At 41.4% G+C, this 20,844-nt stretch overlaps 1 protein-coding gene across 1 annotated transcript in view; it reads right to left on the reverse strand.

Annotated features, from left to right (window-relative positions):
- The window catches only part of LOC119894335 (neuronal acetylcholine receptor subunit alpha-7), a 73,361-nt gene that overhangs the window by 29,780 nt on the left and 22,737 nt on the right, over positions 1-20,844 (reverse strand). Inside the window, exons 4-5 of the mRNA XM_038707028.1 lie at positions 6,076-6,185; positions 1,303-1,382 (exon numbers count right to left, since the gene is read on the reverse strand). Coding sequence (XP_038562956.1) covers positions 1,303-1,382; positions 6,076-6,185 — 190 coding nt within the window. The remainder of the gene's footprint in view (positions 1-1,302; positions 1,383-6,075; positions 6,186-20,844) is intronic.

The raw sequence follows: 20,844 nt of genomic DNA on the forward strand, positions 1-20,844 counted from the left end.
ATGGGAGTCTCCTTTATTCTGCAGGTTTTACATACAAATTTACTAAAGTCTGCAATCATGCTAGCAAATACGTAAGTTTATACTTAACCCCTTGACGCCGATTGTCGCAAATTCGCATCATAACTCTTCCTTACATACTGCAAGCCAAGATAGCACATGGATTCCCCCGATGCCTGATGGTGCATACTCGATACGAACCTAGGAACCTTTTGCAAGCCCTGGTTTCTCGTTTATGCCTGTTGTCGCTAATTTGCATCATACCTACACATACCTGAATTTATCTTTTCCATGTTCTATAGACAAATTAACAATCTTCACTTAATTTAACGTCAGCTTGAAAGCAAATGAAAACACAAATAATAAAAAAAAAATGTTATTGTAAAAAAATGTTCAGGCGTTAAGGGGTTAAACAGAGTGTTGTGCTAAAGGGTTGCGTCACAAGACGGCAAGTTGTGTAGTGTGAACGGCACGGCACGCTGAGAGCCGTGTAGTCTGCAGGAGCCTTAACACGCCAACATGCTGGCATTCTACACAAAACTTCTTCTCCACTCCTACAGTCAGAAAAGCAACAGGAAAGAGAGCATTTCTGTTTAAGGCTCCTCCAGACTGGAATAATTTACCTTCACGATCCTCAACATCATTTCACATATTTAAAAATGGTTTGTCTTCTTATTTTGAGTTCATGTTTCAGATGATGATGATGTCTATATGTGATATATATGTAAACAATTCACTATATATTCAAATTTCTTTGTTCTCTATTATGTTTTTGCTTTACAAGTATTTGTTCAAGTGGTCGTATTCACCAATGTACCCATCTTTTTGATCATCTTTGTGTGTTGGTCTTCGTCTTTGTTTTGGTCTTTCCTGTAATTGCAATGTTTTTAATTCGTTACTTGTTTTTATTTTTGTTTGTTAGGACCCCCTCGAAATCAAGATGCTTCATCTCAAGGGGTTTATCCTATTTAATCATCATCATCATGCTCTCAATGACACTGATGACATGCTGATGTTTAGCATCTTTAATCTTTACCACCGTGTTAGCATGCTAACATTTGTAAACTGGCCTTAAACCATGAGTAATAGACAACCGAAGTCAGTAGGATTCATCCTGTGGGGAACGTCAATGTCTGTAAGATTTCATTGCATTTCTAAACATAATCAATCGTCACACAGAATGTGTTGATCAGCAGAACGTGTTTCCTCATTCTTATCTACAGTTAATGATTTCATCTGATGGTTGAAGTGCCTATCAGGCAGGTTAGGACGCGGCTCGTTAGTCGTCTGGCAGTGGGTGGTTACCTGGTGGCAGGTACTGGCAGTAGCCGGTGGAGTTGACCAGGATGTTGGTGTGAAAGGAGGCGTCGAACCTTTCATCAGCACTGTGGAGAGAGGAAGTCAGTGGAACACGAGGTCACACAGGGGTTAGAGTAAATCATGGTTACATCAAGGCTACAGCTCCTCACACACACAGTTGTCCTTTTACACTTGTGAGGGCCCTCGTAGACATAACCCATGATCTATAGCCTCCAACCTCATCTAAACCCATTTCTAACCCTAGAAAACCCAGTTTTAACCCTCAAACAGAACTCTGAAGTGCAGAGGACCAGACAAAACGCTCAGGTTCCTAAAATGTCGGCGCTTTTACCAAATGTCCTCACTTTTTAATAATTCCTTTACTTTCTAAAACTCAAATATGTCCGTGCAAAGACCACAGCACAAGTGCACAGACAGGATACACCATACACAAAACATCACGACCTAGTGAAAACCTCGCAGATACAAAAAGGGTGAAACCAAGAAAAACAGTATCATTATCTGAACATTTGAAATCTCAAACACTTCCACCAGTCTTAATATCTTTTCTTGTTCGTTGTTGAAACCAGCGGGGAACAGAAAAAAGGCAGGCAGGTAGGTAGGCCAGCCAATCAGAACGCAGAGGCTTCCTGCCACACAGAGATACAATCATCAGTCAGACGGTTTTGTTCAATATAAATGTCTGATCTCCTCCCACCAGATTTCAGATTCCAGCAAATGGACTGATCCCTGCAGTGTTCTCTGCCTTTAATGCTGTGTGTGTGGAGAACAGCTGGCCTGCTGTTTACTGCATTACTAAACCATGAATGTGATGTTCACCATCGTAGTGAGGGCAGCCCGTCCACCTCATCACACCCGGTCACGTAAACAAATACTTTTTTAATATTTCAAGAGAGGGAATAAATCCTTTTCATCTTTCTCCAAAAAGCACATCACGTTTGGATGTTTTCTGTTGCAGCTTTACCTTAGTACAACAAAATGTCATGTTTTTGGTCTGATATTGAAGCAGACTGCGTAAATACAACCTGGATGTTTTCTGTCGGTAATGTAAGTCAAACCAACATGCCTTCATCTTAACTTCTCAACGTCTTAAAATAACGTAATCCTTGGGTGCAACTGAGCCCTTTAAAAGAACGTCCAATAAAAGTGCTTGTTCTGCCACTGACAGGCTCAGAGTCTTACTCCGAGGATCAAAGGACCCTGCTCAGACAGACCGTTTTGTTTAACCAGAAACAGAAATCTTGCTCTGAATTCTCACAAGAGGTGAGTTTTTGCAGGAAGACAAGTCAGTAAGTCGTCGTACGCTTTAACAAAAAGGTTCATCTCTGTGGGGGATCCTAAAGCTAGTGCCCAAGTTTAAAAATACCAGAATTATCCCTTAAGGCTCGGGTTTAATTTACAGGTCCATCTACATTTGGACTCTCAGCTATTGTCCTGAGCTTTGGGATGAAGCTCGGAATAGAAAGACTTTTCCTTCGTGGTAAAAGAAGCCACTAGAGATGGTTCAGACATCTGACAAAATAACACTTAGCTGCCTTCTTCTGGAGGTTTTCTAGGTAGATCAGACTGGCACGAGAACATATCCCTCCCGGTCTAGGAGCTAGAGCTGGACCAATCAGCCAGGAAGATAGATCGGCAGATATCAGAGTCTCTCAGATTGTCCTGACTATAAATGTCTGCCAGTAAGCAACAACAAACTGCATTCCAGAAAGCCAAACTAGTTTAGAAGTATTTTAAGGTGCTGTTAGTTCATTCAGTTTGGACCAAGGGGAAAGAAAATATAGGGCCGGGGCCGGTGTAACGTAAATTATATTTACATAACTGTAAATTTTTTTTTTTTAAATGGGCCAACGATGGGCCCATAACGCATGGACAGCGGCCCAATGGGTAATTTTCTATACTGACACTGGGCCGGTCCAATCACATCTCTTAGAAATAAGCGATACGTTTGCTACCAGGGCTGCAGGAGCTTCAACATCAGCTGCAGCAGAGCAGACAGAGGGACCAGAAGGAGTACAGGAGAGCCGTGGCCCCTGCCAGGCAGAGGAGGAGGCGTGAGTTAGACAAAGAGACAGGGTCGAGGGAGAGAGAGCAGGAGGCGAGCATGGAGTGGCTCCACCTGCAGGGAGGGAGGGTCATTTACACCGGGGACGCTGGGGACGTGCAGCCACCACTTTTTGAAAGCATTTGTTAAAGATGTTCTGAAAAATAGCACCAAGAAATGTTAAGTAACAAATAAAAAGGCTGTGAAAAAGGTTTATTTGCACAAAAAGCCTGCAATGCAACGTAAATATAGAAGAAAACTCTGTGTTGTCCATAAAAAGTAACTTAAGTTAAAAACAATAATAAGCTACTGAGAACTGCACAATATTCTATTATATTTTTATATTTATTCTTCCCTGGTTCAGAAAATATCTCCAGAATGCAGGAAATTAAGTGTTTAATGCTCAAAATCTTCTCGGGAGGACCTTTTTTCTCCTAAATAGTCGGCCTATTAAAATATATTCTTGTCTTGTTGTCATGACTTCAATCTTGTGCAATGTTACGTGTTTCGTCACACCGCCTGGGCTAAAAATGCCAGGGCCGAGTTTTTGTCCCAGTCCAGGCTGCATTGTTGGATTTAAGTTCTGGTCCAGTTGTTGTTCACACTGAGGTTTTACAAACGAACCAAGAAAAGTAACCATTAGGTTATTTAGACCGATTGGAAATCATATTCCAGTGACTGACACTGCAGCACTTTAATGCTTCTGATGTGTATCGCAAAGAGCTCACGAAGAAATAACTCATTATAGGCATCATCGGTAAAATTAGACCACAAGTTATGAATAATGATGTAGAAACAGGACAAAACGGAGGCGTCTTGTACAGTAATGATTCCGGCTTATGTCACAGAGCACTGGCACGTTTCTAACAGCGTTTGACGTGTTAATCAGATATTTAGCTGACACGTATACGTGGTCACAATATGATTTGCGTAAATATAGCCTGGCTGATACAGATCAATTATGAGATCGCTGAACACATTTCCCGATCAGCAGATGGATTTATTAGTGGTTTAGTTTTTGAAATAATGCCCAGATCACGTCTCTGCTATCAGTAAATCCTTTGGTTGGTTCGTTTGCTTTCACATCACTAGCGAACCGCACCAGTGACCACTTCTGGTGCACACTCCAGTGTGTTTCACACCCGAGTGGCCAAACAAACCGCACCAAAGGGGAAAACGAACTCTGGCGTGAGTCAGCCAAACTAAATGAGGCAGGTGTGGAAACACCATCAGAAACAGTTTGTGCACCACAAAGCTCTGACAAGTTGATTTTTTAAAAATGTCCCGCTCAGCATTTATCTCGGTCACAAAAAAAACAAAAAACACAGACAAAACAAAACCGAGAGATCTGTGTCAAGACTGTTAATCTGCCACGTTATCGTTTGCAAATGTTTTCAACTAACAAATATTGATAAGCATAACGATCTGTTGTTGGGTTCTGCAAGGAAGGGAGACCTGGGTTCAATTCCACCGTGAGACATCCACCATTGTGTCCCTGAGCAAGACACTTAACCCTTCGTTGCTCCAGAGGCGTGCGACCTCTGACATGTATAGCAGCTGTAAGTCGCTTTGGATAAAAGCGTCGGCTAAATGAATAAATGTAATGTAAAGGAACGCTTCACAGAAAAGCAGGAGGACATGCCTGGAAATAAAGGAGCTCAGGGTTACTTGGCTTGGCCTTCCTCCAACATGTTAATGACACGAGCATCGCTTTTCCTTTGTATCGTCCTAAAACGCGTGCTTTCTTCAGGACATGTACGACCTGGACTTAAAGGCTGGAGGAGTCTGTAGAAGTTTGCTATAAAAAGCTGACCCCCTGCCAGATAATAACTGGAACTCAGGCTCTGGTCCTGTTCATTGGCCCCCTTCATTAAAGCCAGCCAGCTCAATATTCCTTCTGCCCCAACCCGCCCACCCCACCAGGATCAAACTTTGCTCCTGAGTGCTGCTCGGTTAATGAGCTGCAGCGCTCGTCAGCGGGCAGCCTCCCACAGCCGGCAGCCCTGATGTGCGTGTTAACAGTAATCCTGACAGGGAGGGAACCTATCTTTAGCGCCGATAGCAGGAGGGAATTAGCTGAATTAGCTTGTTTACTGAATCAGAGCAGAGGGATGAAGACAAACCGTGAACTGAGTGAGCTGGCCTCGTTCAGGGCGTCTCGCCGTGAACTAAAACATCCTCAATCCACCACAGACAAATAGATCCTGTTCTTTCCCTCTACTTTGCGGGCCCCTCGCCAAGGGGGGGAGGCAATGTGCTCATATTGAACTCAATAAGTGACTTCAAAAAACGTTTGCTATGTTTAGGTTATCATGATCGGTTGATTTTCAGAGTGTGTTATTCGTTCAGGCAGATAAGAACATGTGCAACAAAGCGGTCAGTTAACACTCAATGATGTTGAGTCGGCCGACTCCTCCAGATATCTGGCAGACGTCGGCGATGTGTCAGAAATGTGTCCGTGAGTAGTTCACACATAACGACCGCCAGACCTTGGACCTTGTTCTAATCTATTATTCTACTGGGATACGTTTTTGTAAGATTTTGTTGCTTCGTCTTTTGTTTTTTACGGTTGTTTTTCAGAAATGTTAAAATTTTACTCAGATTAAATGTTAAATGTTCCAATATTCAGATGGAAATCACACTGTTCAGTTTAAGTCCTGCTCCTACAAATTCAGATCCCAGCTCGGAGTCGCGGCTGCGGTGAGGTCGCGTACCTGTTGTACAGCAGGATGTCGGGCCTCCAGATCTGGCTGTCGGGGAATCTAACGTTGGCCACTCCTGGATAGTCGGACACGTTCCACTGCAGGTAGAAATCTGTCCAGTACTGCAAACGCACAAACACACAGATATTAATGCAAAAATTATACTAGTTTTAGTCTCATATCCACATAGAAAGGTTGTTGGGGTTCATTTTAAAGCGATCTGGTCTCCTGTTTAGAGTAGTGGAGAACGATTTGGGATCAGCCTGCTGATGTAACAGGATAAACTGAACAAGCGTGACTTTATGCAAAAGAGCATGAAAATGCAATCACGGACCACAGCTGGAGGCCCTCTGATCACAGCTGCTGAAAACACCCAACAAATACAAAAACTATATATAATAAAATAACTTAGTGAATTAATCCTAAATTAAATCAATCCATCGATCAATTCAATTCAATTTTATTTATATAGCGCCAAATCACAACAACAGTTATCTCACAGCGCTTTTCATAAAAGAGCAGGTCTAGACCGAACTCTATGATGCTATTTACAGAAGCCCAACAGTTCCCACCAAGAGCAGCACTAGGAGACAGAGGCAAGGAAAACTTCCTTTAAGAGGCAGAAACCTCGAGCAGAACCATGACTCAGGGTGGGCGACCATCTGCCTCGACCGGTTGGGGTGAGAGAGAGAGAGAGAGAGAGAAGAGAGAGAGAGAGAGAGAGAGAGAGAGAGAGAGAGAGAGAGAGAGAGAGAGAGCGGGATGTAAGGAGAGAGAGAGAGAGAGAGAGAGAGAGAGAGAGAGAGAGAGGCAGCCTACACAATATACACACAGTGAAGGTGATGTTGCTATAGACTAAATGAAAAATAGTACAGATTTTTATAGTAGTGTTAATGGTAACAGTCGTAATGTTAATGATTATAATAACAATAAGACTAGCAACAATAGTCGTTGCAGCAGAGGGTGTCGAGCAGGAACACGGGGGCAGCAGGTGACCCGCAACCACAGATCCAGACTCCACAGCTCCAGAGCCAGAAAACCTGCAGGAAGTGATAGGAGAGAGGAGAGGGACGAGAAAGCACAAGACTACCAGAAAGGGGAGAAGTTGTGTTAGTAACATGCAATAATGGGATGAGGTTGCATACAGAGGGAGAGAAAGTAGAGGAGAGAGGAGCTCAGTGCATCATGGGAAATCCTTAACTTACTGATCATCGATTAACCGATTAAAAAACCAAACGCGGCACTGAGAAGAGGTGAACGCTTTACTACTGGTCACAGCGCTCTTTGCTCTGGGCTACATCCGTATGTATAATCGCAGTAAAATGGCATGAAGAGGAAAGCAACACAAACTTATTATAAACTATAACTTAACTATATTTTCCACAGTGACAAAACATCTGCCTTCTCGGTGTGAAGTCCAACATGTCTGTTAATGTGAACTTGCTATTAAAATGCCAGTTTAGTGACTTTTTTGATTGCATGGGCATCTTTATATGTCTGACTTCTGTAGGCTATCAGCGCCTTATAATATGCAGCATTAACATTAATATTCCCCATTTCATTGGTGTGTATTGTGTGTTTCTGTGTTGCACCTGCCTAATGTTGTAGTAGAAATGACTTCTCTCCTCACTAACAATTTCACTGCTTGCTTATAAACAATTAAAAAACTTTTGTTTATCTTCCGTTCTGTTTTAGGGTGAGTTCTCTTCAGACTTGTGGCTAATTAAGTATGTTGGGAAACAGAAAGATAGAAATTAGGTCTCCATAAACAGTGTGAGAAGCGATGACTTGGGTGTTTCTCGTCTGAAGCCAGCTGATAAGCAGCAGCTCGTCTGTGCTTGACCTCCATATTTCAGCGGGTGAAATCTAGATTACGCTGACGGATCTTATGTAACGGCCATTGTTAGTGCCGTGTGTTGTTCTGAAGCTGTGAGGGAGATGAGTGTGCCGCCAAGAAACATCAGGACTGTGTTGTGCTGTCTAATTTGCACACGCAGCTCTTGTGGCCGGCTCGGTCCTCATTACATTTCAGAGGCTCTCTGAGCTCTTTGGTCTGTGTTGATGGTTCGGGCTGTTGAAGGCTGAAGGTCGATTGTGTCTCTCAGTCTTGTTTACTTCCTGTTGCTGAGCTGAAATGTTTTCCCCAGAGGAATTTGTTGAAAGCAGAACTGTCGCAGCGGCTGCAAAGACAAGGCTCTAAAGTTCACGTCCGAACATCCAAACCACACATCAGATGACTTCTGGGGTACAAACTTCTAAGAAATGTTCTCTAAAATGCATTTGATCTTTTGAGTTTAAGTTTTTATTAAATTAAGTGACATAAAGAACCATAAAATTAGTTTTTAATGTAGTCGTGTCGCTTTCATCTCTGGCAGTGTGTTTACACGCAGGCTAAAAATTCAGCTTCCACCCAATTAAAGCAATACCATCACTTTTTAAAGCGTCACATGAAAACATCTCAGTCAGAGTTCACGAGCCGCCGCAGTGACCCGGACAAGTGAGGATGCACCAGACAATTATGACGTGCAAAACTGGTTAGAAACGTTTCACCATTTACCTTTAAATCGTTGCTGAACGTGGTGATAATGACCTGTAATCAGACTATTTGTTTGCACGAAAATATTTCCACTGAACCATCTTAATTCAACATTTAGACTTTTGTGGACTTTTATGGAAAAGGTTCAGTTTGAATTCAGCTGTTGTAAAACATCGACTAAATTCTTGTTTGCTCTTAATTGAACAGCTTTGTACTTTTTTGCAACAGTAGCCATGTTTCCATCCAATTTTAAGCGTATTTTTGAAATGTGGCAAAAAAGAAAAAAAAGAGAGAAATTGTGAAATCTGTGCGTTTCCATCAGCTGGTTTGGAGCGAATAAACCAGGCTACGGCGAGCGTCGTTACGTCAGTAGTTGACGTTACTCACGGCTGTAATAAACAAGACGTCTGAGTTCCAAACCAGAAACAAAACCAGTTGCATGAACCTGAGGGCCACTGATCTGAGAAAAAACAGAGAGAGGTCCAAACTGCTACCAGCCATGTCTCTGCACCTTATACCTTATACCATCAATGGTGATAAATGATTCTAAGTATTTATTTTATGAACGTTTAGAATATTTTACACTGAGCAGAAGCAGCGTTCACTGAGATTCAGCAGCAACATGCGGTGAGAACCTGTCTGATCAGCGTGCAGAGCAAAGGATCTGAGAAGGACCTTTAAGAGGTGAACGCATCATTCAGCAGAACAGCTGATGAAGGCTTCCTGCCCAGATCTGCATCCACCTCTTTCCTCAGTACCAACGAGCGTCACCGGCCGCGAGCTGCGGGACAGCAGAAACAGCTGATCAGACGAGAGTTATGAGTTCGCTACGTCAGAACTTACTCGGAAAAAGTGTTTCCATCTCCCGTTTAGAGCATTTACTCTTTTTCCACAAAAACCACCTCAAGCGAGCGTAAAAACTTTATTTTTTCGAAATTCGAGTTTCCATCAACCTTTTCTATATCTTATGTGTATATATGTGTATATGAATGAATGAATGAAGCTTTATTATTGTGTCATGCGTATGATTACGCCCAGCCCGCATGACAAGACACCAACATTAAAATATAGAAATAAAATCAAATTAATATAAAGATAGCCAGAGTACATCATATACATTGCTAACCAAATAGAGACAAGAATTAGAAACGGAATAATAATAATAGTAATATATATTCAATACATGCATGTATATATTCATTCACAGATGTATTCGCATTTACTCAAATAACCACCCATCTAAGCCCATAATCCTACACTGGACAAAATTAAATCTAATTAAACAAACTAGCTTGCCTTCTTTTCCAGGCCTTTGATACAAAGTTTGCAAACTTAAATACATCCTAGTTAAACAAGCATACTAATTTTTGATCATCAGCACACCAAAATATTTCAGAGATTTGTCGTGTAACTTCCAGAAACAAAGATTCTCTTAGATCATCATAATGTATTTATTTGTTTATGTCTTTGACTATTGATTGTTGTTGTTCATTGTCACCAATGTGGTTAACTTCTGTCTGCAAACCCACATATCCTTCCAGCTGATAATAAAGTTAAGATGACAACTAACAGAAAGCTTTAGTCATTAAACGACATCACAAGCTTCCAGTTCAAACAGCAACAACAGCAACCAGGACTCCGAAGTGAAGAAACTCAGCTTTCTGAAGATGAGAAACTGTTTACATGTATTTTTAACGAGCAGGTGAGGCTTTACTGCGCTCTCTTGTCTCGTGTCGAAAAAGCTTCAAAGGCTCAAAGAGTCCGAAAAAGGAAGAGAGCAAAGAAACCTGCACGCTGTAAAGGAAAGCGTCTGACTGACGCAATAAGATACGCTTCAAAAAGATTCAAAAGGGAAGAAAAATGCACAAAAAGTCAGGACATCCCAGCCATTCACACACCGCTCCGTCGTGAGCAGCGTTGGTGTTGAAGCGCTTTGAGATAAAACATCATCATTAGACGTATTTTGGGCTTGTCCTGTGGTTTTGGTTTGATGCTGTATTTTCTAATAGGATTATCCTCACTGACAGAGAAACTGGCTATTTTTGGATCTCTGAGGACATTTTTGATTCTTCCTTTTCAACAAGATTAAACATGTAAAGACTTGCTGTCGGCCCCCGAGAGACACAATACAAGACAGTCAGAGGAGCCAACAGCATCGGGATTCAGTTTTTTCAGAGACTTACTAGGAGCTAAAACTTCATAGTTTGCCTTTATGTTGGTGCTCGGACAAATGTGGTTGGATCATTCAAATCAGGTGCTACAAGAAAGTTCACTCCATCCTCTGGGGGATGGAGTGAACTGGAGCAGGACTTGCTAGAAATGCTAGACGAATGTGTCTTTTGTCATTATGATGAGAAAGAATAAAACCTGCTGATAATGTAAGATACATTCATCTGTTGTTGTTGGGGTGGTGATGGCGCAGTGAGAGACCCGGGTTCAACTCCCAACTCTGACACGTCCACCAATGTGTCCCTGAGCAAGACACTTAACCCCTCGTTGCTCCAGAGGCGTGCGATGAATGAATAAATGGAAATGTTGTTGCTGTGATGCCACAACAATAAACTGGATAAATGTTTTGTTTTATTAAAATACAGGAACCGGGAAGATGGAGGTGGGTGACATGGACACCAAAGACTTGGTGGTTAGGATCAGGCTCCTAAAACATTTGGTTAGGTTTAGGGAAAGATGGTGTCAAAGCGTCCCGTCTTGTGCTGCGTTGACTTGAGTTTTACCATTAACCATTAAAACATGAATCATGCTTTAGTTGCCAGGATCAGATATTGTAGGGAATTCATATTAAATATGTTGATGTTTTCTACAAAACACATTACTGTACGGGAGAGGTTTAACTTTATTTAACTTCCAAAACAGGTGCAGACATTTGATTCATAAAACAATAACATGAATAATTCTGAAGATAATTAGTGTGTACCAGTACTTTTATTACTAATTCTTCTTCATAATCTCTTGATGAACTGTAATAACTTTGTTGACTTTTCATTTAGCGCCAACATCAGGTCAACATGTTAATGAGTCCAACACAAAACCAGCAGAACCAAAGACAGTCTCCTTCAGGCTCAGCTGTACTCTCTGTTTACAGCTAATTCGCTAATGTTAGCATGCTAAGCTAAGATGTTCGGCTACACCATCAGCATTTTTAGCATCGTTACTGTGAGAAACTGAACTATTAACATACTGTTTCCATCCTTTTAATTTTTCCTTTGGTCTCATTGTGCATTTTAGTATTTGTTAATACTAGCGCTGGGCAATGATTTAAAATTTTAGTCACGATTAATCGTATAGTTTAGCAAAATTGAATAATGAATTCTAAAGTAGTTTATTGCCACTTCTAATTTAAATGTACTGCTATATACATGAAAGTGCAAAAACATGTGGTTTTAAACACTTTAAACAGATAAGGAGCTTTTTCCCAGCAGTGTTCCCTTTACACAGCAGCAATAAAATATTTCTTTTAAATCTGAACTTAAACATTAATGTAATCAAATCAAATATTAAACCAAAGTTTGCCGCTGCCAGGGAATTACCTTTATCTAGCTTGATCAGAACATCATAACAGGCTCCTTCTGAGCAGCAGGTTAACATTTATAAATCTCTTTTCTTGTGTTTTTTAGGAACAGGTATCAGCAGAAACAGTCCATGTTCAGCAGCAAGTGTGAAGTACACGAGCGCAGCACAGATCATTGGCAGAGAGACTGATCCTCGCTGTTTGGGAGTTGAAGGCCTCTCAGGTGAAGTTATGTAGCCTGTAATTTTAACTGAAGTTAAATAGGCTACAGCTGTGTAGCGCACAGAAGCCGTTACCATGGTTACTCTCCGTAGAGCGCCTGCTGTTTACTTGCGGAGCGCTTGTCTCCTGATCACCTGAGGAGCGCAGAGCGACCCCCCAGGGCCAAACGACTACGTTGTGATTTTAAAAACGTTCCTCAGACCGACATCCTCCCCAACACTACCCAGCATGCAGTGTGCAGCTATCCGCCTCGCTACTATCTGCTTCTCCCACACGCTGCATCCAGCGTGGTCTGCCGAAGCTGCCGCCACTTGTTTGGGTGGCTGATTTGCAGGCTGATCAACATCCCGCCCCTCCTGAGTCCCATGGTTTGACTGGATGTGTATTCAGAGCCAGCGAGCAACAGACTGTCACGCGACATAAATAAACTGATAAAATAACTGTCATGTAAATGAAAGCGTTAACGTGCTAGTAACACGTTAACATGCCTGGCCCTAGTTAATACAACAGCTTGTAAATAAAAACATTACTCAACTAAATAATTGAAACTTGAAATCTAAAATGCAAATTCTTCATGAGCCCCTAAAGACAAAAATCTGCTCCAAAATGTTGATATTGATTTTATTTTTAGTCTCCGAGTGGGTCAAAGTTTTTAGATTGCGAGGAGAAAAAACTTCCAAAGGCTGCTGTAACACTCTGACATTAAAAAAACCCACGCAGCTCCCGGTGCAGAAATGTTGCCTCTTGCTTACAGACACTTATCCCCTTCCCAAAAAAACACAATGACTCCAGCAGCAGCAGCAGCGAGGAGGAGGAGGAGGAGGAGGAGGAGGAGAGGCGAACGCCAAATTAAATTAAGCTAAAAGACTAGTTGGTCCTGGGAGGGTGCTGCAGAGAGGAAATGCCAAGCCTCCAGGGGGGAACCAACCTTTCCATCCGAGAGGAGCAGATTAGGCCGGATTAGTGCATCACCACTTTACAAACACACATTCCACAGGACCTGATATGAAACCTAATTAAATTTGGACAGCTGCATGAAATGGGTTTAGGAAGTCTTCTTAATGAATTCCTACGCTCTCCATTAGCTCTGACATTCACACCAGAGTCAGTCCTGCCTGACAAAAGGCAAAGAAAAGCAGCTTTTCATAGTGTGAGACGAAGGTAAAGTGAACAAAGAAGAGTTGATATCAGAAAGGTGTAAAGCGCCAAAGTGCAGGAAGTGTTCACTGTCGGCTCTGACAGAGCGCGCGGCAGAACAGAAGATGATGTATTTGTGGAAACAGAAAAGAAGCTGGCACTCTGCTCGCTGTCTGCTGGATCAAGTTTTTCTCCATCACAGCAAACTTATCTGGGTCAAGCACCAGAGCTGGAGTTCTGCGATTCCTCCAGAGTCTCTCTGGAAGCCAAACTGAAGGAAGGATGGCATGATGTGGCTGCAGGCTTCCATTTATTATCAATGTTTACTTGGTTTCTTTCCTCCGGAGTCAGTTCACCCCCCCCCCCACGAGGCCTGACCGGCGCAAACAGACCCATCTGTAACGGTTGGAAGTGACTCAGGGTTAATTTACTGTAATTTACCTGCAGTCCCGCACCAGGAGGGCAGTGTGACAGCAGAGCGAGAAGTTTAAAAAGACTGAATATTTTAGTTTTTAACACAAACACACACACACACACACACACTTTTACTGTTACTGGCTTACTGTTTTATTTATTTATTTTTGTTTTCAATATTTTTATTATTATTATATTGTTGTAACACACACTTTTAGTTTTATTTACTTTATTTATTTTTTTTTTATATTTTTTTATTATTATTATTATATAGTTGTAACACACACTTTTACAGTTTTATTTACTTTATTTATTTTTAAATATTTATTATTATTATTATTGTTGTAACACACGCTTTTACAGTTTTATTTACGTTATTTTTATTTATTTATGAAATATTTATTATTATATTATAATAATTTTTTTAACACACAACACACAAGTTTTATTTACTGCATTTAATGAACTATATGAAATGAATAGAGCCCGACCGATATGGGTTTTTGGGGGCCGATGCAGATATTAAAGTGAAAAAGAGCCAATTACAGTTTTTCTCAAATGCTAAAACACAAAAGCCAATCCTCTAAACCAAATGACCAGTTGTCTAAACACATTTACTAAATCTAGCCATCATTTTCCAATATCATAAACACATTTCACATGAAGACACAATTCACAAAAAACAATCCTCCGTTCACATAAATCTTAACACATTTTTCCTTGCTAAAACACAAGTTGCAAAAGAACTCTGCTCATATTCTCAAATGAAAGCTCATGTGATGCAAAATGCTTGCCACAGTCAGCAATATTTGAACAAAATGAACGTCATTCATTACACACAACGATTCAAAATTGAAAACACCTGTTGCTAATGCTGTGACCACATGTATAAAAGCAAGTTCAGAGTGCACAGTTTGCTGAAGATTCCAAACAAACACAATGGATGAAGGCAGAGTCAGGGGAAGAGGTAATCGAGTCAGAGGAGGGAGAGGAGCAGGCCAGGGAGGAAGAGGAGCAGGCCAAGGAAGAAGAGGAGGAGGCCAAGGAAGAAGAGGAGGAGGCCAACAAGGGAGAGGAGCAGGCCAAGGAAGAAGAGGAGGAGGCCAACGAGGAAGAGGAGCAGGCCAAGGAAGAAGAGGAGGAGGCCAAGGAAGAAGAGGAGGAGGCCAACAAGGGAGAGGAGAAGGTCCAGGAGGGAGAGCAAGACAACCTCGCACCATCATTACGGACGAGATGCGAGCAACAGTCATTGACCATGTCATTGTCCATGGCATGACAATGGCTGAAGCAGGACTAAGAGTCCGTCCAAACCTGAGTAGGTTCACCGTGGCCACCATTATCAGGGCATTCAGACAACACAACAGGTATTGTACTCTATTGCTTTCTTTGTCACAATACAATTTTACAAGCCTGTGAAAGTAGTCTATTAGTTTCAAATCAGTTGTTACTGTATTGTAAAACATGTCAATTGACAACACGTTTCTTTCTTTAGAGTTGAAAGAATGCCACATAGAGGTGGGAGGGTTGCCATATTTACAGCGGCACAAGAAACCCTCATTGTGGATATGGTTCGTGAGAACAACCTCATCAGACTCCGGGAGATCAGAGACAAAGTCATTGCCGATAATGTGAACTTTGAGGGCATTGATGATGTCAGCTTGGCCACAATAGACCGAGTTCTCCGGCGCCAAAAGATGCGGATGAAACAAGTCTATAGGGTTCCCTTTGAGCGAAACTGTGCACGACACAAAGACCTACGTTACGAGTATGTGCAAGTAAATATACATCCATGTTCACAGTACAGTTAGTGAACATACTGTGTTGCTCAGTGGCCTACATTACTTCTGGACAATACTATGCTACCTGATTGACTGTTGTTCTGAACACCTGTGCACTTTCACATTTTCACAGAGGATATTACAGTTGGACGCGATGGCCAGACCTCATGAGTACCTCTTCCTGGATGAGGCTGGCTTCAACCTGCAGAAACGAAGGCAAAGAGGCCGTAACATCATTGGCCAAAGAGCCATCACTGAGGTTCCTGGCCAACGGGGGGGGGGGTAATATTACTCTTTGTGCGGCCATGGGTTTGGAGGGGCTTGTCCACCAGCAGGCTGTCCTTGGGTCTTACAACACCCAACGTCTCCTAACCTTCCTAGAGGAGCTAAAAGATATCCTCCTGGACCGCCAACAACACCATCCTGGGCCCGAACATCCCATTTATGTGATCATTTGGGACAATGTACGCTTCCACAGAACAAACCAAATCAGAGAGTGGTTCACCACCAACAGTAACCACTTTTTAAACGTCTGTCTGCCACCCTACTCTCCTTTCTTGAACCCTATAGAGGAGTTCTTCTCATCGTGGAGATGGAAGGTTTATGACAGACAACCATACACTAGAGAGAACCTCCTAAGGGCAATGGAGCTGGCGTGTGTTGACATCCCAGTGGAGAACTTCCAAGGATGGATCCGCCATTCCAGGGCGTTTTTCCCGCGGTGCCTGGCAAGAGACAATATAGCCTGCGATGTGGATGAGGTGATGTGGCCCGATGCAGCTCAGCGACATGATGCCGCACAGTGATTGTGGTGTAAATAAAATAAATAAAAACAACTTCACACCCTGATCATGTTTTCAAGAGTACTGTTGTGTGCAATAGATTCTGTTTTTGCATTGAGTTGTTACAGTAGTGTACAGAATTTACTATAGATTTATACTCTTCATATGAAACTCACAAATCTAAATGCCCAATCCTCTGCAGAGATCTAAGAAGATCCATTATTGTAAAGTTTCTAAAAATATGCATTGGCAGTTATGAAACAAAGAACCTTCTCACAAATTGAGCATTGTGTTTTCAATTGTTTTGCTGTAGTGTGTAATGATGTGTATAGTGTTTACATTTTTGAAAGCTTCGAGCTGCTCTTTTGGTGTGAAAGTTTGAGTTTTGAAGGGAGAAGGTGTGGTTGTGTTTATGTAGCTTTAGAAAAGGGTGTTGTGTTTAGACATTGGAGAACATGGACGAAACGTTTGTGAAATGTGTTTTAGCATTTGAGAAAAACTGTAATGAGCCGATATTTTGATTTTAAGAATGATTTGGATAGCAGACCCCTTTACTGTATAAACTACACTTAGAACAGGCCGATACTGAAAGCTGGTATGTATGTGGGCTAAAAAACCTTTTCTAAAATGGATTATGTTAATTAAATAGATTACTGTGTTAAAAAAGTGAACAATTGCACATCGATAAATATTTGTTGCTGGAATGTGAAACTTTTCAGCCGTCTGTAAACAGAGAGAGAAAAAGCATGTGTGTTTCACTTTACACATAATCTGCCATAATTTCAATGTAGCACATTCACATCCAGCTCATCCCTTTACCAGCACTCTTTAATTCTAACCAAAGCTACGAGAAACCATTTAACCACCATCTGTTTAAATCATGCCGTCTAGGACACAGTGAGCTGCTGCTGAATGCATCTAATACAACACGACTCTTTACAATGAGGACCTGCAACTTTGAGATTTCATTTAACGAACGTTATAACTACAACCAGAGCCGTTACAACTCTGACAGCGTTTCACATCTACAATGTCACAAAAAGAGCCTGAGCTACAGGAAGGCGTGTTAGATTCATGTTCAGCTCAACTTAATTTACATGTCCGCACTGGTTTAATCACTTCAGACACGCAGACTAACTGCAGACAGGCGGCTCGCAGATATATTTAGAATACGTCAGAAACTATAGTTTAACGGCTCATTACAACGTTAGCGCTCTTCCACTGATAAACACAGCATTAGCTTTGTGGCTAATTTAGCAACGGGCAGCTTGAGCTGCTGTAACGTCATGTTTTCTGGAGAGGAGAAGTGACGGGGTCTGTTTTTATTATAATTATTAAAGTCATGTAATTAACTTGACAAAAGACTGAGGCTGTATTCGGAACTGCCTACTACATACTACTGGCAACCGCAGTGTGCAGTAGGTACTGTATACTGCATACTGTTTGAGGTATAGTATGTAGTATGAAACTGTTAAATACATTTATTTTGCAGCATGCTACGCCAGACTTTGTGGTTTTCAAAAACAATAAGAGGAATATAAATGTAAGCTTAAAACATATTCTTCTTTTAAATCTTATGACAACTTGGCTGCAGCCGAGCTGTAGCAGATGTTTGCTTCGCTATATTAGGGCATAAATAAGAATTATATAAAATATAAGCAAAAATAAGCAAATAAAAGCAAGTACTAAAACCACAACTGTAATTTTACATACATAATAATAAAGTCCCAACAACAGTCCCCTTTCATACCACTATTGTTGTTTTTTATTTTTTAAGTTACACAAGCCGTCCATCACGAGCCAGATGTCTCTTGATTTAAGTTAAAACATTACAACATTACTCAGAATGTAAAGACAGAATAACAGCGAATAACAGCAGTACGAACATTAAAACGCTGCTGCTCGACTCGTCTGCTGCGTTGGCTGCAGCGCTCTGATTTAGTGAAAATTGTAAAACACATTGTTTTTTTCCTCTAAAGAAAAGACGGGTTGTTGTTACAGTTCCAGCGCTTTGCATTATGGGCCGCAGCACGCGAGGTAGACTGGTCCGATGCATACTGCAGATTTTTCCAGAATCGGTACGCCATCCGGGCATTTTTGGCATACCGCAGATTTTGCTTTTGTTTGCATACTTATTTATTTTATTTATTTCAGGTTTATTTAACAGGGACAATGCACACTAATAATACATAAATAAATGTATAGTGTGCCAGAATTAGCCAAAAGGCTGTTTTACATCTGCTGTCCCTGGACAGATCTTAATATGTCACACCTAAAAAACATAAAAAGATTAAAATAGTACATACAGGTTAACACAAGAATACAATTACCATGACTGTATAAAAAAAAAAATTACTAAACCAACATCTAAACAAGAACAATTGTTCGATATCAACCACAACGCCAACACACACTTGCACACACAAGCCAAACTGTCCACATAACAAACATTGTTTAATAGCAACGGCATTCATTTGGCTCGAGGGCGCCCTCTCTCAGACGTAGTAGGTAAATTCTACTAACGCGCCTGTAACGTTGTTAGTTCATGAGAGACGTGCCCGAGTGTATTATGCCTGTTAATATGAACTACACGAACACATGTGCACTGTAACTTATGGAAAGGTTGATAAGACGAGTTATGAGCGGGTTGTTGTACTTTTGAAGCGCTAAAGTGTTTAAGTAACGACAAAATGCATCTTCTAAACTAGCTAGCATCAGTGCTAAAACAACTAGCGTTCTTTTGTGGTGTGCTGTGTGTGAGCTGCCTAAAGCGAGCCAACTGTATGACTGACCAGTACATATTCTGTTCCTGTCCACATAATAAACGGCTGCGTTGAGAGATAAACGCCTCGTACTCATCATTTCAAATACACAACGCAGAGTCGATGGGTTGATTTAACCAGACAGCTACAGCGCAGCGTAGTTGAGCGCGGTTACACATGTAAATGCACCAATTGATCTCTGCAGTTGTTGTGTAAATCTTTGACTGTCTTCTTCCAAAGATTTTCCAATAAGTCCAGCCAGCATATTAAAGCATTTAACAATTCGCTTTGGCACATTGCTAAATATAAGTTCTATTTGTGTTCTTGTAGGATTTGTTTCTCTGCTAAGACCATTTATCAACTGTGTAAGATCACAATCGTCAGTGATCTGTTTTAATGTTTTCCTTGACGATTTGTCTTCCCACTTGATGTTGAAGCCTTCCATAATAATCACCACCTTATTAAAATTACATTGCTTTAGCATATTTTCAAAATGTTAATAAAAGATGTTCTTAGAAGATGGAGCGCGATAGTGTAATAAGTGAGAAGGACATAGATGGAGATAAAGTCCAATACACTCCAGTTCATTACATGACCAACGATCGGTAAAGCTGATGATGGTGAATTTTCGTTAAGCCTAATAAAAGCTGATGGATTTGATCACTTTTAGATTTAAAACTTCTTAAAAGAAAAAAAACTTCCTCCTAAAATACCCCTAGGCTTTAATTTGGGGTCCCAGATTATTCTTGAGTGATTGACAGTCTGGAATATGTTCAGTTTCTTGTTTTTAGCGATTGCAACATTTAGAAGTGCATGTTGTTTGATTTGGTAGTTATTGCAAGTTTTACGGCCTTCTTTTTTAAAGTGCACGCCCTTTGATCCGGTGATGACTTGGATGGATTTGTTGATAGTTTATAGAGGGAGTTTCTATATGATTAACTCCCTCTTAAACTGGTGTGTTTGCCATCTTTGTTTGTTGAGAACAGAGAATAGTTACATGTCGCATTTGGTGACTCAGCAATGCAACCGCTGGACACGGTCTCCGCTGAAATCTGCCCATCGCTGGCCTCGCCGCCGGTCCACCGGTGCAAAGGCGGCTCAATCGGCGCCCCCATGAGACAGGCCAAAGGAACACAGACGCCCACGGAGCAGAGATGGCGACCAAGGTTAGTTTGCTGGATCTGTTCAATCGATGATTTGTTACAAAAAGAGTGCGTACCTGTGAAACAGCAGTGTTGCGTTTTATGGCGGCGTTATTTGCTTCCCCTCGTGGGCCAGGACACGGATGAATATCTCCAGATAGTAGTAAACAGATTGTGATTAGCAAAGCATTGCTTCGTTGTATCTTGGCTGAAGGCTTGTGTTTCTTTGTAGGATGGTACAGCTGTGGATACATGAACGTTACTGCCAGCGCATGTTTCCCGTAGCCGAAGTTTGTCGCGGCTTGGGTTGTTTGTTTAATGTCCGCGCTGTTCGGAGAACATTTTCAACCGGTTTCACTGATATGTTAATATCAGTGGGCTTTAGTACATTTCAAATCAATCCATAAAACAAAAGCGCTACTGCCGCACCTGTCCTGCCAGTACCTGACACACATACCGCCATCTTGATCGACCAAGATGCA

This window comes from Micropterus salmoides, unplaced genomic scaffold, assembly GCF_014851395.1.
Source record: "Micropterus salmoides isolate LMB-PRFRI ecotype aquatic unplaced genomic scaffold, ASM1485139v1 Ms_hic_scaffold_8, whole genome shotgun sequence".
NCBI classification, from domain to species: Eukaryota; Metazoa; Chordata; class Actinopteri; order Centrarchiformes; family Centrarchidae; genus Micropterus; species Micropterus salmoides.